This window comes from Adelges cooleyi, unplaced genomic scaffold (assembly GCF_023614345.1).
Source record: "Adelges cooleyi isolate 19-005CV unplaced genomic scaffold, UGA_ACOO_1.1 ACOO_flye_CR_arks_rails_tigmint_CR_PRNA_23, whole genome shotgun sequence".
Taxonomy (NCBI): domain Eukaryota; kingdom Metazoa; phylum Arthropoda; class Insecta; order Hemiptera; family Adelgidae; genus Adelges; species Adelges cooleyi.
In genome coordinates, this window is record NW_026095893.1 from 2327065 (window position 1) to 2350544 (window position 23480).

Sequence of the window (23480 nt, forward strand, 5' to 3'; positions counted from 1 at the left end):
CAAGTAACTGACCCGTTGCGTGTTAAACAATAGCTGAAAAAAGCACTTTGACAAAATTAAGCTTGTAAAATGATTTGGGAACGGGCCAAAGAAAATTAATTGATAGAGGAGTTAAATTAGTCCAATAAAAGGAGTTACAGTTGCAATAGTTTCATTTAGACCCTTATTTTTTCCAAAAAAAAATTGAAACCACTGAATATTTTACAAAATATTGCTATAATTCGATTTTAAAGTTAAACAATACAATTTTATTTTATTTTGTATCTCGGTCGATTAAGTCGTTTAAAAATGTTGTAATTTAAAATGACACTGTAACGATTTTAAGACATTTCTATCAAACAATTTTTAGCCTTTGAGGGGGTGTAATTATATTGAACGTCAAATTTTGCGGGACAAGTTTTTTATTTTGATTAAAATAAAACAAATGTTTAGCATAATATCGGCCATTACATATCAGTCAACAAAAGGACAACGGCATGTTTTTTCTTCATTATTTGCATGTGCATCAATTGTTTATAATACATTTTGGGCCGCATGCTGATCTAGAAGAGGAAACCGGAACCCCTTAGTCAGATACTGTGTTTATCGGAAAGTCGTACAATTAAAAAAATGCAACTTTAAAAGCGTTAGATGCTCAAATAAAAAACTACTGGGATTTGATAATAAATATATGAAGGGTACAGGGAAATCAACAGGCGTCACTTTTTAAAAATGGCCATTTTGTTGTTATAATATTCGTTTCGATACGAAACAAATCTGTCCTTTATTTTTCAATATTGTTAAAAACAAAAATTGAACATTATAGATTTCCAATTAAACCTAGTACACATGGCACAACAGTCGCGTATCTTTTTGCAGAATTGAAACGTGACCACTTTAGTAGCCAATGTTTTGTATGCTTAAATTTTCATGTTCCGTGTGTGGTGGTGGTGGTGGTGGTGGCGGAGAGAGACGCAAAATCACCGTTTCCGCAATTCTCTAAACGTTTAATATTTAAATATAATAATACCAAATTTAAGTAGGTCATAATAACGTACACATTTGTACACAATTGGTGGATAATATTTATTGTCGTCCGGTTTTTGAATGTTTATACGAAAAACCGGCTGCGACTAGACATTTTTATAACCCCGGATAAATAAATACAAGCAACGGGGTACCGTATTTTTCCATTGTCTTCTCTTTGGAACGAAACTTGAAGCTAAAGGGGAGATGGTAGGTAGCAAGCGTAATATAGGTAACGGGCGACACTGGCCGTTCAACATAACGCAGAAGTTTGCAGTGGCCGTAGACGACCGGTTCTCTCAACGGTGGTGGCCGTTGCGACTTAACCCGAAGGCGTCCCGTGACGCGTGCGCCGCCGTTGCAGCCTTCAGCCAGTAACGTCTCGAGGCGCGGTGCGCGTGCACGTAGATAATTCACGCCACCTCGCGCGATTCCGGTTTCTATTGCCTTTCTGTTGTGTTGTGCGCGCGCCAGTTGGATGTGTATTATAATGGTCCGGTCGCGTGTGTTTTGTCCGACCGGGGGTGTTTTCGAGTGCGCGTCAAACATTGCACACGTCGTATTATTATTATAATTGTTGTTGTTAATTTATTCGGTCGCGTTAAACCGGTTGTTGACCTCGGGCGCGAGCGAGCGAGCGGCAACGGTGACCGCCCCGGTCATCTCGGACAGTCGCAAATGTCGTTGGACCCGGCCGCCGCAGCCACCGCCACCGCTACAGCCGTCGCGACCGACGACGCCCGCTACCACCGACATCTGCACCACCGTTACCGGCACAAGCGACCGTCGCCGTCGCCTCGACAGACTCCGGCCAACATCACGGATGTAGACACTCTTCATCCCGTACAGGTCAGTGCGATACGCGGTACGTCGCGTTGTCCAAACAGACAGTACCTTAACCGGCAACGTAACACAACACGGGCGGCTGCCGTCGGTTACCTCGCGGTCGAGGTCTTCCCTTTTTTGAATTTGAAATTTTTGGGTGGGTGGACCATGAAATACCCGTAGGCGGTTTAGTTGAGTGGTGACTGGTGAGTTGTTTGTTGGACTCACTTAAGAAATCACATGCTTATAGTTTTATTTACAACATTCAAAACCCGCCAATGCCAACTTCCAATGTACTAGGTAGGACACTGAACGTAAAACTATGTTAGTTTTACTTAATGACGGGTTGCACAGAATTCATTTGTATCTGTTCCAGTGACGTTGCTTCAAAAACGGGTTATGGAACTAATAAAGTTTTCTATAGCCCAGCAAAAAGTCTTCTGTCTTAACTTAACAATTTAGTAGGTAATAACGTATTTTGATAGGCGTTTAATGTTGTAGGTGTATGTTATACGTATACCATTAACTGTTTATCGTTATAACCTCTAAGAAGACAATTGAATGTAGGTAATTTTTAAGATCTTTTGGAAATGGTTCAAATTGTTTTACTTTTACACAAATTGCTTATCCTGAAAACATGACCACCTACATATTATCATGTTATCAATGATTTGAAAAGAACATCAGCTGTACAGAGGTATCTTGTTATCATTCTTGTCTTATCGTTTATATTATATCCCGTGATCAAACTAGTGCGAGATCGGAGTAGCATTTAAATAGAAATGGTTGGTTTTCTTTGGTCTGTGGATAATACCGGTAAAACGACCGATTACCAATTGTTACCAAAAGGCTATAAAAAGTTTTTTTTAGCTTAATATTAAAGCGATTTGGCTATAATAGCTCTTGTCGCGTATATTAAATTAGGTTTTAGATTTGTATTTGTGTTGGTACTTATACATAATGTAATAAGGGTTTTAAATTAATCTTATAATGCATTGATGGCCGACGCTTTTCGATCGGGAGTTAAGGCGGTATACAGGTACCCATTTTTCGATGTAAAATCCGGCTCTTGCGTGATTTAATAATGTAATTATTATAGCCTACTGGTTATTAATGCATTTTAGTGTTTTACATAATTGACGAACCATCTACGAATGATTTGTTGTGCCAACCGTCCTGCACATCTATGTAGAAACTCTTTCCCTTTTGAATTTTAGTTGTTTTTTATTCATCTTGTTTATCAGTCATTCGGAACTGTTTGATAACCGACTATTACGAGTCTCCGCTGTACACTGGAAAGTACCTGATAAAAATAATACACCGCTTGCGTACGATAACTTTTCGAACGATTTTTATTTTTATTTTATTAATGTACCAGAACACATATTTAGCGGTAAAGAGAAGAGAACTCATCTATTGAGTTTGCGCTGTACGATATTATTAAACAAACGGGTGTCAAAACTATGCAAAACCGTAAAAAATATTTAAAGTCCTTACAGCAGTTGCCGCTCACTATAATAGTACCACAAAATAGATTAAATTAAGTTTATAATTATGTAGTCATCAATAATTAGTTGTACGGACAAAATATGTTTGCAATATGACAACGGAATACGGAGCGTCGTCGAGCATTTCTATTTATATAGTAATAATGTTATACGTCCAAAATAATCCATTACTACTCTATCTGATATAATAATAAATATATACAATTACACTAGTATCTAATGATGAATAATATAACGAGTGATACCTGTATACTATATTTATACCGTACTCGTGCTCGTTTAAATAGACACTATAATTTTTTAAAAAAAACCCAACTCCAAAAAAACTAAACAGAAATATGGGTTCAGGACTTTTAATATGTACATAATAAACATTTAATTTAGTCTAGTGTCATCTAGAGTTCTTAATAGTGATGGAAATTAGAAAATCCGGATTTTCCCAAAAAACGCTTTTTTAGCAATTTGAAAATATAATAAACACTGTATAATGTATACATATGCAATATATAAATATGTGTTCAAGTAGGGGTCTTGATAAAAATGTAAAAATAAAGGCTGTATACTACTTACGTCCCAAAATAAAGATATATAGTATGCACCGCGAGTGGGGCGGGACGCAACTCACCCTCTGATAATAATTTTGGAAGCAAGTAGTATGCTCCTACAAGTAAAAACCAATACCAAAAACTGAAAAGGTATATTGATTTTGGATATTTTTAAATCCGAAAATCTTAATCCTAAGCAATTTGTGGTCAAAGTTGAGCGTTTTTTTTAAACTTCTCATCGAACCATACTAGGTAATAGGACAATAGGTACACAGCTTTATAGTGTTATAATATTTAGTATTTATATAATTTTTAAGTAGCGTTTATCTGTGAAAATCCGGATTTTTGGATTCCCCTGATAATATTGCGAATTGCTTTGTTTTAGTTAAGTATAATTTATAACAGCTATAGTTTATCATATTTTTTTCAAGCATATTTGTATTATCTATAGATAGATCTATATAGATTCTATATGATAACTTTAAAGTTTCAATATCGTTTTCATTATTGAACATTTTCTTTTGATAGATTATTGCAACTTGTACTTACTTATTTTACTAATGTGTAAAGTATGAACGCTTCCCAATCAGCTAAGATAAAATTAAAACTTAAAAAATATCATAACAATTTATTTTTATTTTTGTTGACCGTAGACATTTTATGGCAACTTAAGAACATTGATTTGTTTTTAACAAAGGACGTATATTTTGGGAGATTATAATAGAACCAGTGGCTTTCCTTGGATCTCTAGCTAGATCTTTACAAAGCACCTGAACTTATGAAAGAATCAGCTATATTTTACTTATACATTGGTTTAAAAAAATTGATTTGGTTAAATTAAATCATTCATTGATCTTAATATGGACACTTTTGTACTTATTCAGCGTCTTTTCGGTTTACACGGGAAGGTTGAATAAGTAATTTCAAAGAACGCCTACATACCACTGCGCCTCATATAAAATTTAAGTTGCAATACTGTAACGCAGTATGTATTAATTTTTATTATGCGCAAAATATTTGTATTTATATGTATAAAAAAAAAAAAAAAGAGTCGGCTACGGATACTTAGATAAGAAGAAACGCGTCCGGTGCAAGTGTGCAGTCATAACACTAAAAAGCGAATACTCGGCAATGGCGTTTTCCACGAATTAAAAAATCAGCGTTTACAAATATTTGATTCTCACAACGTGTGCTAATTTTCCAGTCATAAACACGGAGGCACAATAATTTGTATTATTTTCTATTATGATTTATGAACCGATGTATAAAATTTTATTTTAGACTTAGATATGCGTATACATAGACTTTATAAGGGGCTAAAGTTTTTTTTTTAACCTTAAAATTATACGCTTGACATCATTTATTAATAAACAAAAAAAAAACTATGACTAAAAATATGTATGCTAAGTTTTTCAGTGCAAATAGTTTATGAGTAGGTATATAGTTACAGCCACGTGCTATTGAGTATGTCTAGCTAATGCTATTGCTATTGTACGGTCGTTTCGCATGTAATTAAATCCACCAAGTTTCTAAAATAAATACAATATCTTGTTAACGTAGGTAATCACGAAAACTTTTGGATTAACGTCTTATTTCGCTTTAATTGTTAAGCTGCTGGCAATACTAAATTTGATATTTCTTAATTTTAAATTACCTTTTAACCGAACAGTCAGTTATTACCTACTATGCTTGTAAACAAGACAATTGATCTTATTTTGATTATTATAATAATGGAGATATTTTTTATAGAAACCATCATCTCATGATAGGCAGCGTTGGGCCTTAAAGGCCCGTTAAGCTTTTTTTTAAAAAAAAATTTGAATTAACTAAACGCTTTTTGTTCTCCTGAAAATGTACCAATTTGGACTTATTACCTTTACATTATAACTTATACACATTTTCCTACCTATTTAACTAAATTAAGTTTTCATGTTATAACTACTTTTTATTTTAGATTTATAATATTCTACTAAATCACGCTGAAGTTCAAATCCAGGCCAAACAATTCTTTGTTCTTACAATTACTATCATTGGCGCCAAGAGTTCACGTCTTGTAATATTGAGGCTGTCTTGATTATAGATATTATTATTTTACACTTTATTCGATTTACCACACAAAAGTGATACGGTGCAGGTTAGATTTCCCTAAAAATAAAAAGTAACGGCGCTAAGTAGTGTCTGTCCAATTACGTTTTAATGGAGTTTGATCTACAATGATATAATATATTTATTTGAAATATAGGTACAGTATATATGTATATATGTATACTTTACTTGAATTATCTTACTGTTTGTAGTAACATATACAACTGTAATGTTCAAAATAATTTTAAAAAAGACATACAATTTATATCGTGTATAAAAGCTGTGGTGGGTATTTTATATTTTTAACGGACCATTATACGACCGTTGTGTAAATACTTAATAGGCGTTTAAATATACTAAAGCAAACAAGCGCATACATTATAATATTTATATCTCGGAATGCTCTTCGGATGCATACCAAAATAGTTAACGCGCACGAATCGACTTAAGTGAGTGTATAGTAATAAAACAAATTATGTTTTTTTTTTTTTACAGTACACGGGATCTGTTGCGGTTAACTGTCACGATCAGATGGCACGAGTCGAATTTGTCAGGAACCTAATGGCCAAACACAGAAAGGTATTTTTTTATTACTTTGTTTTGTTTTAATAATTATGTGTTTTTATGACATTAATAATATGGTTCCCGTTTGGAATTTATTCGTATGCGAATTAACATAATATAACATACCTTTATATGTTCTGTAGTACTATAAGTTATTATTAGGGCAGAGGACTTCTAGCATTTGCATATTTGTCTTACGCAGCCGTATAAAAAGCCAAATTTGTTTTAGGTTATGACAAAGCCAAATCTGTAATTTTATGTTGCATATTTTTGCATATTTAGGTCTTTTTTGCTTTTTGAGGCATTTTTAAGTTATATATGCTTTTTAGGGGGATTTTTTCGAACATTTTCTTTAAAAATTATTTATCAAAACAATAAGCAGTAAAAAATGTCTAAAATATTGGAAATTTATTTTTAGGGTCAGAAGAATGAATATCAAATTATTAAAATAAAAAAATCAATTATTCAATATGCCTATCTTTAATAAATCATACATTAATTACAGTATAATTAAGTCAATAAATAGTAAAAGTTTCATTAAGCCGAAGTTTTTATTATTTTATTGGTCGTGGACTCACAGTATAGCATATACATATAGTTTAATTTAGTCATTAATTGTTTTTCTTATTTTAAATGTTTTAATTAAAGTAATTAATTTGTTTAATTAAATCGCTAAAAAATTGTTTAAAGTATTGCATATTTTAGGGTTTTTAAGTGCATAAGTGCTTGCATATTTAGTGTTTTTTTAGAGCTTTAAGTCCTCTGCCCTAGTTATTATACTAATACTTGCTCTGTACATAATATACATGTTTTCGGTATCAATATTAAAACCGTGAAATAGAAATTCTGAAAATCGACTTTTTTAAGGGTAAAATCATGGTTAGACATTATGGCAAGTGTGTTTGATAGAGTTTAGGTGATTTTAGTGTTAAAACTCTGTTTTCAAACTGAATAAGTATAATATTATTTATGATGTCAGCATCTGAGCGAATTTATTTTTGTTAATAACATTCGTCAAGAAACCATCTCATGATGGCAGCGTTGGGCCTCCATGGCCCGTTAAGCTACATGATAATGATATATATATATATATATATAATAACATTACAGATATAAAAACAATACGTTTTGCATTAAATTAACATTTTACTGAACGTAACCTAAACCGATATCCTCAATAAACAGGGATGTCCCTTCATTTAACTCTTTACTAAGGTAAGTACACCGTATATGTAGATATTATAACCACATCACATTTAAATAGACGTATAATACAAAATAATTTAATGAACCAATGATTCGCATCAGTAGCACCACTACCTATATTAAAATATATTCAGATACTACAGGTAATTATTTATTGGAATGTTTTTGGAATTAACTTTATTTTTATAGTCTTGAGTTTAATGCCAAACATTATTTTTAGGTTACCACTGTGTATTCCTTCTTATGAATTTACCTTCTTCATTCGAAACTATGGTGTTGGATTTTATTATTTGAAATGTAATTTTAAGTATTAAAACTTACAGTGAGTAAATATTCAAAACAAGATAAATCATACAGGAGAGAAAATCATATTTTCTCAAATTATACAGTTTTCTTATATTTTGTTAAAAATAATGCTTATACAATTTAAAATGTTTATAGAGTACCTATATTGATACGGATTCATACGAATTGGCGTAATATGTAATACATACTAATTTATACTAAATAATAAAGACAAATTGTACATTGTATATTTTTTTAAAGGAATTTTATGTCTAATAACTCAGTTTAAGTAACCTACCATAATTGATTATTTTTCTATTATAGTAGGTACAATGTTTCAATAATTTATATAAATATATAAGTAGTAAAAATTGTGCAATTTGTTTGTTTTGCGTTGCTTGAAAATGTCCACCTAACATATCTTTATTTTATTATTTATGAATTATGAGTCTTCCCACTTTAAAAATTGTTTAATACACTAACGCTGGGTTGCATACAAAAATAATAAATTGAATGATGTATTATAATATAATGTACCAATCACAAGCCACTAAGTTATGTTTAAGGAACCACTAAAAATAGATTGATTCATTAATCCTTTGATGAACGTTTATATGCAAGTATGCAATCCGATATAAATTTATTACTTGGTGATAAATTTTAAGTCAACTTCTCATTTCCTCGAAAAATAGTAGCAAATTTTCAGTTTTTCTTTTCGGAAACATTTTTTTTTAGAAGTTTTAATAATTTTAACTTTAAAGTTTACAATTTAGGATGGAAGCGAAATGGTTGAAACAAGTGTCAATTTTATCTGTGCGTTATACTAACTGTCCTCACATTCCCGTCCTACATTTTAAACTAAGAATCATTTTTCTAAGCATTTTATGATTAGTCAAAATTTGTCGCAAATTATTCTTGATTTCTTCTTATTCTTCATGATTCTATTTTATCGAAGGTTGGAAATTATCATGAAATTATATGATCTTTGTCCTTTATTTATTTATTTTTAATTTAAAAAGATAAATTAATTTGCGTCATTATATTATAATATATTTACGATAATTTGTAAAACATTAAATTTCTGGCTTAGATAAAGTATAGAATATGTTTAGAATGTTAAAAACATTAAAATTTTGGTGCTACCCCCAGGTATTGTTCGAAAATATAAACTCGTCGTAAATAGGGAAAGAAAGCAATACAGTTTGTTACCCGTGTAAGAATTTCACAATAAGTAGAAAAACTTTAACGAATTAATAATAAGAGCATAATTAAATTCAAAAACTTTTAATTGGCACTCGACTAAAATCGCAAGAGCAATATGACAATATAAAACTTGAGTGTACATACGTTTGAGTGGTCTGCTGACCTCTATATAAAAATTTGAAGTGATAAAGGGACACGAGAGCGATAAAACTTTTTATAGTACAAACACAATAATATCTCTATTATATAAAAATCAAGTTCTTGACAGCTTGTTTTTCCGCTCGCACCCTCCTTGTAAATATTTCTGACTCAATATTTTGCGAAGAATAAAAACCATTAAACATTATAATTAAGTATAAAATATATGTATGAGGCCAATTATAAATTTTATAAAATATGATTATACCCCTTGTAGTTAGGAGTGTAAGGCCTTTAAAAGACCTTTTTTTGCTATTACTATAAAACAGATATTACATTTAAACAATTCATCTGCTTATTGTGTTTTATTGTATTCCTTAAAGTTTATGTAGATTTAATTTTTTTCTTACATTAAAAATCTGTTAGATAAGCGGATAAATCGTAAACTATAAAAAAACATATACTTAGAAGAATAAAAAATATAAATGCTTTGTTTAATAAACTTACATTTTAAACCGTGTTTTAAGACTATTGTGTGTTATTGTATTAATAAATGTTTTCAGATGTTTTAAAAATCAGTTTTATAAAAATTAAAAATTTATAATATTACCGGTTACGTGTACGTCATATTACGACTTCTACGATAACGTCATGCGCAAAGCTATTTCAGCTTATTATTAATGATAATTGATAATATTTCATTTTAATACTTATATTAATAAAATACTCTATTTTGAACCTTAAAAAATGTTGTATACATCATGTATTACATATAGTATGCTCTATAAAATATTATATAATAAAATAAATTTTAGTTAAACAATTTAATATGATCAAAAAAGGGTTTTCTTAAAAAAAAAATGTTTTATTAGTTCAATATGAAATTATTATTCTGCCTTTAAATTGTCAATTTTATTAATCATAAACATTACATACTCATACATTAACAATAAAATTACTTTTTATCCAAAAAGGCTTTAAATAAAAAGCAAATAGGCAAATAAAAATACACATATATGTTCAGGTTTAACTATATTATTATGTATACGCAAATATGATGCTTGTACACAGTGACGTATACAGGGGAGGGTTTTGGGGGTTCAACCCCCCCCCCCCCCGAAATTTGTGGTTGGTACGGCACATGTGCGAATTCATTTAATCAAAGTTAATTTATAATATAAATTAAATCTATTCTTATATTATTCCCCCCCCGAAATATATCTTATATACGGCACTACTTATATACGGTTAACATTCTTTTTTTAGAAAGCGCTAGATGTATGTAATGTCTTATAGAAAAAAAATTACATAAATTATTTATTTTTCATATTCATTTTAAAGGTAATCTTAATTTTAATTCATTTATTCATTCAATTTTGAATTTAAAAGACGCTTTTCCGATTAGTTCTCCATGTTAACGTGACTACGTAGCATAATAGACGTTAGTTTTGTTTAAAAAAATTGTATTTAATCTTAACTGACGCTATTTATTTTAAGTGCCTTATTTATATTTTAATTCCGTCAAGCTTAACTGTGCATAATTACCCATCATTTGGTATGTCTGCTCATTCCAAACTAATTATAGTAATCGATCTAACTTAACATTTTTAGATTAAGCAAAGCTCTGTAAGGGTGTGAGGTTTTCATTGAAAAATTTGATCGTTCACAATATGACATTTCATATACATACATACACTGTCCCATGAAAATAATAATAAACAAAAGTAATATTATTTCAACTAACGGAGAATCATATTTCAAATTATCACAGTAAAATTTCCCGTCGCGCCATTGATTTTCAAACATTTATAGAGAAATGCTTATGCCGTTTCTCTAATGTACAACCCAGCATAAAAGAGCGCCATGAACACAGCTGTGGCTGCTACGGAAAAGACAATTCCTTCCACTTTGAATATGTATCCCAAAAATTGTATCTCTTCGTATTCTAATAAATTAGAGTTTTTCATTTTCTCTCTCTGAAATTAAATAACGATTCTAATTGAAAATGACTTACTTGAAAATATTACATCACTAATATTTTACTAGCGTAATTACTAATTATAGACAACAACTACAATCAATTGATAAAAATTGTACTTCTTCAATAAAAAAATCTTAAAAGTCAAATATTTACTTATTTTTTAAAGATGTTATTAAGTTGTTCATGTGAACAAATTAATAGATTTATAATATTATATCGATGTATACAAAATAATAAATAAATATTGAACTGAAATATAATGAGAAGAAAAGAATATACTTGTAATTATTATTATACAACGTATTCACTACTCGACACTCACGCATATAACTGTGCCATGTTTGTGTACGTACTATATTTCAAATTAAATAATTTGTAGCATTTTATACTTATCACACATATTATCTAATAATTAATGATTATAAAAAAAAATATTTATATGGTCCAGTCACGTTACCTCATGCATTACAATACTGTATTCAGCTAAAATATACACAATTCATTAATAATAAATACGTGTAATCGTGTAATCGCATGTAACATTCATAAACTAACAGACAACGAAATTTTAGTTGTTATTATTATAAGTAGACATTAACCTATTAATTAGATAACGTCTAAAAAAAAACATAAAATATTTCTAAATTTAAATGTCAATTAAATGAACTAATCAAATAATAATACATTTTCCCTTGCATTAATTATGAATTAGAGAATTTAGTAAATGAATTCCCGAAACTTTTATTTTAAAAATAACTGTAAAAAAAAGTATCTGTAATGATATTTATCGTAATAATCAGTGCTCGAATTTGGGAGGGGGAGTGGGAGGACTAAGTACCTACCCTAACAATTTTTCAAAAGTTGTAGCGCACCCCTACTAATTTTTATAAATGGTGTTTTGCATGCGGTCTGAACAAAAGGCTAGACAAAATTACGACTACTTAGGATAGTCCGATTTATATTTTGTAAAGCTATACGAGTTCTTCAGCAACTTATTTAGGTTATGTTGGAAGCAGATTTTTGATTTTTGGCTTTTTTAATGTAAAAATATTAGGTTTCAATATTGAAAAAATTGCAATTTAATTAATTTAATTACAAGAAACTGAAATTTTAAAATGAAAATCTACTTCTTACATAACATAAGAAGGTAGCCAAAGAACTAGAATCTCTTTTTACAGAATTGACATTTGACCATTTTATGTAGTCGACATTTTGTCTGGCTTTTTGGTCTAAAATAAACCAAAATGGCTTTTACTCATAGAAAAAATGATTTAAATTAAAAATAATACCTTGACGCTTATACAAATAAATTTCCATGATCGAAATTTAATAAAACAACTTTTTTCTTAAATATTGCCTATACAAAACTCCTTAAAAACAGACCGCATGCAATCCCTTTAAGAGGACGCTACCCAGACCATTTCTAAGGAGTAAAGTATAGGCAATTTTTCGAAAAAATCTTAAATTAGAGTTTAAACTATAATGTATCCTTATTAATACAGTTATGAGGATACTTTGTTGATTGACATTTTTTTTTGTCAGATTATCATAATCATTTCTATAGGATAGATTACAATTGTTTTCCCATCAAAACTACTTTACGCGGGACAAGTATGTAAGGCCAGTATTAACAGTATATTTATCAAATTTTCACAATGTATAGGGAAGAACTTTATCCATGGGGTAGCGTTTTAATTTTTTTGATATCTATACTTAATATTTTTTTATAAACAAATTAAAAAAGGGAAAATAATGAATATTTACGAATGAATAATTTTGATTTTGCTAAGTTATCAAAAAACTAAAAACGCTACCCCGTAGATAAAGTTTTTCTCTATGCATTGTAAAATTGTATACGGCTACTCTAAATACCACCCTCCCCTTCTTGCCCCTCGCAAAACCATTTTTCGTGAATAAATAAAGGGTGGGTAGCGTCCTCTTATGTATAAACGTTCCTCTACTTTAAATTTTCCAATTCGAACACAAGTATAATAATATGTATTTGTTGTGCATAAATATTTATATCCATGATTTGTCTTACCGTAGGCAATTTTAAGTCTTTGTAAATTAATTATTTCAATTTTTGTACCATACAAATTCTTACTATAGTAGTATATTTACTTAAAATATGAAATTACAATATGCTAGTTAAAACTGAAAAATAGTAAAATGATGAAAACTATTTCTTTATTATAAGTAATACAATTTAATAAAACACAATTTAGATATTAAAAATTATTGTTTACTTTATTAATAAAAATGTACATAGTAACCACAATAATAACTACTAGGTATAAGTTATATAAAGTAATGTTTATGTTAATAGATTATTAGGATTATTTTAGCAATAACTTATCCTTATTAAAATATAAAATACAATTTTTTTAAATAATCTCTTATACTAACATAATTTATAAACCTAAATAATTCTATCATTTTTTGTCTTAAATTACACATCACAATGTTTCCCATTAATTCATAATACTCGCGACACATTGGATAAAATCATATTACATGAGCATCTTTTGTGGTATGTTATAGGTATTATATAGTTGTCTCTACAACAACTAACGAGTCATATGTTAATACATCGGAAACAGCTTTAGCAGCGTCCATGTAGGGCTGTATGTAGCATGTATTGCTACCCCTCTTAGAGAGGGGGCTTTCAGAAGTATTTGCTATCTGGGTAGGTTCGCTTAAAAGGGGAACGGCGATTGGCGGCTTTTCACCAGATGATTTCTCGTCCGGAAAACGGAAAGCCGGTGACAGTAAACGCCAAAAATACATCCGGTTTATTTTAATTCAAGTACATATTCTATGAGCACATCGAATTTACTACATTTAAACTGAAAATTACATTTTGTGAGCATTGCTTGATAACTTTATACTTTGTCTAATGTAATATAATATGACCCAATAGGAAAACTCATTTTGTTCTTACAAACATAATTATAAAATTACTATCTTACAAAATCATATTATTATTAACAATATTTTTGAAAACATTTATAGGTTCCTATATTTTCTTGATGTAATGACCAAAATTAGGTATTTTAAAAATGTTTAAAAAACAATAAAAATTTGTATTCCTTAAATAGAGGATTTAGGTAACTAATTTATAACCAATAAATAATCTTAAAATTGTGCCTCGAGTGATGCCTTGTTAATGTTATGAAAAATTCAAATGTTTATTCAAAACATAAAATATCTGAGTATTCTTAAACACTTCGTCCAAACAATGATGAATGCAATATAATTTATATAAATATATTTATATGTTTGCCTATGTCCGTAGGTTTGGTTACCATCTCATGAAATCTATTATTTTAGGAAAATAAGTGCTTGTCGGAAAAAGAAAACACATGTATAGCGAAGATGACATAAATTACCCAATGGTCGTTCCGGAGAACCGCCGGAAAACTAGAGAGATACTCACAAACGTACACGCCTTCTACGACAGCCGCAGTCACGTATCATCAATTACTTGAGGGTACCACCTCTTTACATTTCGTGTTTATCAATTATATATTATTTACACCAGGTTTTTAAAAACAATATATTTTCTAAGGCCTAGTTTTGTTAGCTTCTATGCTTCGGCTATAAAACAACATTTATTTACATAAACGTTCGCGTAAAAACTTAAAAAAAACACTGACTCATTTTCACAAATATTCTATAAATCATTCCCAATAAATACTATTATCCGTCCCAAAAGAGAACATACCGGTTTTGCGCTAGTTTCAATTTTTTCTTTTAGCCATCGATTGTAAAAGAATATTTAAACAAAAATTAATAGAAATATACAAAATGTAAAATGTGTTTAATTCGAGATTTGACATACGAAATGCTGATTTCATTATAAATCGATACATGATTGGAACCTTAAAAATTGAGCGGAAACAAATTCGCCAAAAAAACCTACGCCTTTTCGGCCAGCATACTTTCGACCAAAAAAATGATAACAACCTATTCTCGATTTAACTTAAGTTGCTTTCTTTTTAAATGTAATAAATAAAAACCGGTATATGTAAACATCTCCTCGTCGAAAATCTCTGTTAATGTCACTGCCGTGGTGTCGGCTGTCTCGAGCAATCTAAAAAAAATTCAATGCAAACGCTAGTATCACTAAAATACAAAAGAAAGGTAATCTATGATAATTTCTTAAGAACTTTCATTAGAAACAGTTCCACTTGTCTCAAATAAAGATTAATTGATTTGAATTACTTTTTTAGCATTGGAAATCGAATGCTCTCCATTTTAAAATACATAGATGCAATAACTTATTATTTTTTTATGGAATCAAAACCTAACCGATATCAAGAATATATTTATTTATTTATATATTTTATTACACAAGTTTTAACATAATAACTTAATTTGACTTTAACGTAATTACCTTACTTGACAAAAGTGTTAAATATTTTGTTTAATAACTGTTACTTCCACTTTGCGCACAAAAGTATGAACAATAGAACACTATTTTCAGGTAAATATAGTTGTTTGCGCACATTTTCAGGTAGACATAACACTAACATAATAATTTAAATACTTGTGTGTGTTTAAAACGTTACACGTATTAAAATCATGAACTTTCCTTCACCCTTTTAATCGCTTAAGACTTTCTGCTGACATAATTATAGTTTCATGACTCATAGAGAGGCAGGTTTAATAATGATGTGCTTTTTTACAATAGTTATACAGAGAACTATCAATTATTTAATTAAAATAAGGGTTTTTTTTAAATACATTTAAACGTCATAGCGTAGTGTTCATCACAACATTAGCTTTGCAACTTTTTTTAGTTCAGCAGAGGTGCCATAAAAAAGTGTATGGCTTACATTTTTACAAAATATAATAAGGAACTCATTAGAATACAGCGCAGTATATGTGGTATTTAGTATACTATACAATTCTGTCTCTAATAGTAACTCGAAAATTATGTTAGAACGTTCAATATTCATATTTTAATAAACCTACATTTGATTGCTAATAATAATTACAATAACCTATCTAACATTCGGGATCTGAAATGTAAAAATGCATTTATATATTATATCTATGACAATGCTAAGGTTTCACCATTTTAAAACCCCCTTCCTCCAAAAAAAAAATATATATATATTTCTGGATGCTCCGCTGCAGCCTTGTTTACACACAAAGTAATAAGTTTAAATCACCCAACAGTGAACTCGATTAAAACTTTTGGTGCTATTAGACATGCTATATTTCTCATCGGACTCAAGTGTCTCTTCTGAACCGTCTAGACGGTATAAATAATATAAATACCGAAATATCTAACATTTAATAAGGGTCTAATTAAAATATTAAGTTCGTGTGTACATACACACACACACACACACATATATGTATATATTTATATAGTAATAATAATAAAAACTACTATACGTTTATTCCGTGTTGTCCAATAAACGCATCAGCAAATCTTTAAGTATGTAAAGGTACCTTACGCACGTGTACTCTTATCCATGCAGTAAATCGATGTGCGGGGTTTATGTGAAAATACCTCTGTGAGAGGGGATTTAAAGCGTCGTGCGTTGTGATAAATAGGCCTTTTAGCCAGTATGATTTTTTTTGATTACTTTGGGTAACTGCAAACGACGGGGTGAAGGGTTTTTTGATGTATCGTTTATACACTACATAGAAGTCAGGACGTGTAAACCCTGGTATCATTAACGAAGGGTTCAGACATATATGGTATCATTGTAGCTTGTGTGTGTTGCGGCAAAAACAAGGAATTATGCAGATGAAAGGGATATACTAAAAATAATTAATATATATCTTTATATTAGTCAACACACTCGTAAACATACTCATGTGTTAAGGTATTATTATTATTGTCTACTCAGAAACGGCATGGCAAAAATTAACATTAGTGGTAGAGACATAATTAATGGAATATAGATTTGCGAGCCGATTAGTCAGTTTATATTATAGGTGGCATTGTGCACTTGTGTTTATTGTTATACGTTCAGTACTTAATATTATTCAACAAATTGAAAGTAAAATATTTAAATTTTTGCCGCTAGAGGATAGTATAAACTTTAAATGTTCCTGTACCAAATTGTAAAATCTCACTTTATCACACACGTGCATATTAGTATTATGTTTCTAATAATAAAAGAAGTAAAATAAATTATTAAGGCGTCGTTTTAATTCAGTGTTTTAAATATTAATACCTACCACAAAATTTGCTTCAAAATATTTTGGTTGTAATTGTACGCACTTACACTTACAATAAATTCAAACACGAAACTAAAATATCAATACTTTTTTCTTCAATGAACTATAAACATTGAAATAGTAAACATTTAAATAGTCGTTAAACATTTGTTTAATCTTTCGAGCAATAGTATCATAAAATAATACTTACGGATGAGTTGTTTCTTACAGTAGGACCTATATTATGTGTACCTGTGGTAATAACACAAAACTGAAATAAACCTAAATAATATAAAATGTACCACGTGGAACAAGCATTCTGAAAAAAAAAATTGATAATTAGAAATAATAGTTTTTTACTAATGCATTGTTAAAAAAAAATTATTTATATAGTTCTCTATTAATCATAAACTCCTCCTTCTATTAATTAATTTCTCAGAATTTCATTGCATAATATAGTAATATAGATTAATACTTGCTACATTTCTGTAAAACTGTACTCACAAAATGGCATTAGTCTATACTATATATCACTACACATTCTTTTCGAAAAAATAAAATGTGACTGAGTGTATCTAATTTATAAGTATTCTAATATCTACATCGAACTTTTGGTTAAATTAATTAATATGTATATGTAGTATGTACCATCTATTATAAATTTCACGACTCAAAAAGACCAAAAAAATATTGATATTTACAAACCATAATGGATAGGTTTGATTATTGGCTATTAATGAACTATAAATGAATGTCTGGCTAAAAACATAGTTAGATGCTTAAGATATACTATTATTGTTTTGCAATACCAATGTGTTGCATTTGTGTAATTTAACCCGGGCAGAGTCGAATAGGTTACACATGCAGCTATAAAAGAAGTTGTGTAATTATTCATATTGTTAGAAAAATACAATTTTTTTTATTCACAAATGTCGAATATGTATGAAGGGCTGGGGGGGGGAAAATATCAATGTTAACATTCTGAGGAAATCGTGTTTTTAATTTCAAAACGTAATACATTTTGCCTGTATGCCTAAACTTCCGGCGGTCGTTACTCTCGACTAATCTGTTTTTTCCCTGGTTCGAGCGCATAAAAGATACAATATATCAATACAAATAATTTGATACCAAATTCAAAAAAAATTGACATTGATCTTTTTTCTTATTATATATATATATATATATATGTAAATGAACCTACAAGTAGCATCATAACTTTGACATTTGTTTAGTATTGTTTGATTGTACATTTAAATACTGAATCTTACAGCTGTTTATTAAATGTTATGTAAGTTATTAAGTAATGTTTCAAATATATGTAAATGTATACCACCATCGTTCTTAAAAAATAACAAGCTAGGAATGAAAATTTTAATTTTCCTCCGATAAATTCCGGTGTTTAATAATTCAAAACTATATGGATTTCTTTATTTCCTGTCACTTTCTACAAACAAATATATTCACCATCAAACAATTTAAAACATAAACTTTACGTTAACTTAATCACAAATATTTTAAAAATTGTTGGGAGACTGAAGAATGTTTTTTTAACTTATGTTTAAAAGTACAAATCGAAGAAATGAAAAAATTCATTTTCTTATAAATAAAGTTTAGGATTTTGTCAAAATGGTGTACTCACAGCGGAAGTACACCAGAGAAACGGCATTTTTAAGTTGTGCGCCATCTCGAAAACGTTGCCCTCGTGATTTTCCTAATAGAGCGCCTAAGGAATACTGCCGTCTGCCAGTGCTTTCACCGAGCTTGCCGGCATCAGACCTGTCAGCGTATTCGTTACAGAAGCAAATAATATTTCGTAAAAGCAGCGTTGGCAAACAAATATTAACAAGTTAGTAAACTAATTTTATTTTTATTTTTTAATTACTAAACTATTTTACAAGTATTATTTTTTTTTCAAAAATTTAAATAAATATTAACTGACATTGAAGTTAATTTTTGTAATTTATATGTCACTTATATTATTATCTATATAAGTTATTACCACAAAGTGATAAATTTAACATTCAATTTTTCTCCAAAAATATTTGCAATTTGGTAGTTTTTCTCTAAAAAAAATTTGTATATTGTCTAATACTGTGAAATAACATAAGCAAAAAATCGGTCTAGAGGAAAAAAATGATCTTGTTTACAGACACAAAAAAACACACATCATTGTAAATCCAATACCTTCTCACCTCCGCAAGCTAACATGTTTAAAAAAACAAATTGTAATTATTATCCGAATAACAGCATGACTTACGAAAAATTAATCACTCTGTATTAGTAAATAAATATTCACTTTTGTCTTCTTTATTTATATTTTTTATTAGTCAACTTAAATCTTAGAAAACAAATTCTTAGCTATGCATTGAAGATAAAAAAATAACATGAATAACAATTTGTATTTATAAAAGCACATTAAAATGAAAAAAAAAACAATTTGTATTACATTTTTTTTCTTTTCTTTTTTCTTTTATTTATTAACTGTACAGTTATTTATATAACAACATCTAGATCATTATTATATTATGTGTTCAAATGCAGTGTAAATTCTTGTTTTTATACATGATGATATCAAATGATACAAATTAAAAATTATTAGCCAACAATTTATGTAAAGTTACGAGAACAATATAGGCAACTTTGTTCTCCCCCCTCTCCCTAGTTCTAGATTTTCCTTATACAAAAAATATTAATTAACTTTTAATTACTCATTAATCCTCTTTTTAAAACACACATTTTAAATTATATTAAAATTTCAATGTAAAAAAAGAATTACATGTTACCTTAATATTGAAATAAGTCTTACCTATTTAAAAAAAACGTAGAGCATGGTAATTTTTACATTTAACTACCAAAAATTGTTTGATTAGGGAAAAGTCAATTGAAATGGGAGGGGGCATACATACGCAGGCTAAAGGCATATGAATCCTTACAAAACTAAGACCAATATATTTTATAGTAACGTCCGTAAATTAAAAATATACAATTTAAGTACTTTAACAGCTATTTTTAATATGTTTATTATGCTTTTTAGTATTGACAGTTAGCACGTACATATTTGTTATGTTAGTTAAAATCAATTCATTTTAAATATTAAAAGTTAAAACAATATGGGAATTAATGTACTATGTTATAGTATGATCAAAATTCGTGTCATTAAATATACACTAGCTTCTTGTTAAAAAATATGATACATTGAATAAAATGATAATTAAAAGAAAAATGATATTTAAAAAAAAACCATTTCCGAGAAAGTTAGTAGTGGTGCACATTTCACAGGGTATACAAATTAAAATCATGCATATTTGAAACTAAAAAAATATCTATTATGTAGAAAGTAAACTTTGTCGATAAGACGCATTTATGTTGCCAAAAAAAATCGTTTTTGCAATTTTAGGCTCACCGGCCAATTTTTCCTCAAAACTGACAATAAATATGATCTGACCTAGAATAGTGTTTTTATGCAATGTGATCTCAATTCTCACTATTTTTTTTTTGTTTTACACATTGCGCGCATTTCTCACCTTCACTTCACCTCCCATCCTAACTTTTAAACTCTTATAGCTTAAAAATAGTTATCCAAAACTGGTTGTCGACCAGTCAGCATTTTCAGTACGTTATTCTCAGTTTAAAAAATTAATGGTATGTATGTTACATTTAAGTTTCAAAAAATGCTATAAAAAAAACTAAGGTTGGGTAAAAACAAAAAACATTTTGAGAAACTGAGATCACATTGTATAAAAACATTTTTGAAAAAAAAAATCTATTATTAAGTAAGTTCAGTGAGATGTTGAGTAGTTCGCGGTAAGATGATCACCCTATAGATATATGCCAAAAAATTTTTCAACAAAATGTTATGTACCATTATCACACACATCGGTTTGAAAAAGATAAGAATTTGTATGTATCTAATAATTGGATATTTTGGTTAAAGCAAACAAAAATTATGAATTTATGAACTATATATACTTATATATAATATAATACATTTTTTTAAAAACGTGCCGACATTATTCATTTATTCATTCATCATAAACAAACAAATCGAACAACAATCTTACGTCGCATAATCTTTGTCACACCAAGATGCACTTTTGGATTAAAAATGCTAATGACTTTGTTCTTTAAATTTCCACCAGAAGCTGTAACAATTATAATATAATACTTTATTTATTATTCGACATTTTTAAGACGCGGCGACAGCGAATTACCAAATTTTTCACAATGTATAGAGAAGAACTTGTACATAAGAAGGTATATTATATTGACTTGTGTACATTTGAGATTCAAAAATAATATGCCATCCGCATTTTAAAAAACCTCAAGGTGTATTTATCCTTGGTTGCCTCTACTTCGTGACTTTTTGTTATCTTTCTTTATTTAAAATATAACATAGCCTTAAGCCACGTCTAGATTACATATTTTCACAACAGCTCAGGGTTACTTTTTTCTTCATACATTCAATATTATTCTGGATTTTGTATCGAGCCTTTTCCGAGTTTTATTCATTATAAACCTGAACGTGAGTGTTTTCATTTGCTTTTTCAAAATGTTGTTTTTTCGGAAAAATACAAAACTTTCAAATGTAGGTATATTATTTGACTTTTAAGTTTTTTTTTTTCATTTTGACCTTCATAAGCGACTGTCTTAAAAATCGAAAATTGGCAATGTTCCATTTATTATGATATTATGTTATTTTATGTTACTTAAATCTTTTGCTCAATGACTTTTGTAAATGAAACGTAATCAAGTTTAAGCATAAGAATATGTTTGGCCTTAAATTTTGATTTTATTAATTTTCTATACCTTTGCAACATTTTATTAGATATGTACAAGTATATTTTATGCTCGTAATATAATCAAATTAAAATACATCTTATAAGAATACCTAGATAGCCATCTGATTATAGTTTATTTAAATAATGCTTAAATAACTTTTATTTAATTTAAGTTTTTTATATTAAATTTGTTTTACATTATTTTTCTGGAATAACGAAGCGGTTCAAATATATGTTTTTTATTTTTTGAGTTGGTAAATACTTGTTTATAGAAGAAGAGATAAAATTAAAAGTTTTATTTTTATAATAAACATTTGTTTACATTACCTTTGAAAAAAGTGTTAATTCTTAACGATTATTATTATTTTATTTCACGTGAAATTGAATACAAAAACATAATTAAAATAAGTAATTTATAAAAGAAAGAAAATAAATAACCATCTTTATAAAGGGGTTTTATATTTTAGTTATGATATAATGGAAGAAAAGCAGCTTCTATCATTCCATTATTGTGATAAACGCTGTCCGTCTGTTCGAAAGGTTTTTTTTTTGTCCGAGACGCAGTTCGCGGCGAGGAAAAAGAATGAATCAATGAGAAAAAAATAAAAGGTTGTACTTTTTTCTGTTTTTGTTTATTCCGATGTCTAAAAAGCCTTAGCAGTAAGTCGCAAATATCAGAGTTTTTTTTATAAAGAAAACTACTACGCTCTAATGGTCTCAACAGGGATCGATTGGCCATTCTTCAACCTGTCGTAGGTAGTAGGTACAATATTATGTGTTAGAAATAACTGAATAAAAATTAGTCATATAGATAATTATTTTATGAAGTACAGAATTGGGTGACATACTCAAATGACGCTATTATTTATACCATTAAAGACTAAAGCAACATTATATGAAACAAGTGGTGTATATCTATGAATGAAACCTACTCCCTAAAAAAATTGTTCTAGACAAAAAAATACTATTTTTTAAAAGCATTGAATTGACGGTATGCATAATTCCCACGATGGAAATGGGTGAAATTAGGTTATTTCTAATTACAATTATTTCAATACTTTTACTTGGTCGCGTAGATCGTATAAATGAATTATTAAAAACGTATAAATCACTTAAACTGAAATACCATCATATATGACAACATGATTGTTTCAATAATTAATTGCAATGAAGTATG

At 28.9% G+C, this 23480-nt stretch overlaps 1 protein-coding gene across 5 annotated transcripts in view; it reads left to right on the top strand.

The window, feature by feature from the left end:
- The first annotated feature begins 1340 nt into the window (after nucleotides 1-1340).
- LOC126835800 (EGFR adapter protein-like) overlaps nucleotides 1341-23480 on the top strand; it is a 49211-nt gene continuing 27071 nt past the window's right edge. Inside the window, exons 1-2 of one of the 5 annotated variants that reach the window (XM_050568623.1) lie at nucleotides 1341-1854; nucleotides 6464-6547. In XM_050568623.1, the coding sequence (XP_050424580.1) occupies nucleotides 1684-1854; nucleotides 6464-6547 (255 nt within the window). In that variant the 5' untranslated portion in view covers nucleotides 1341-1683. Of the gene's footprint in view, nucleotides 1855-2017; nucleotides 2037-6463; nucleotides 6548-19298; nucleotides 19372-23480 lie in introns of those variants that run through there. The other 4 variants (XM_050568621.1, XM_050568622.1, XM_050568624.1 and 1 more) reach the window with 4 other exon arrangements.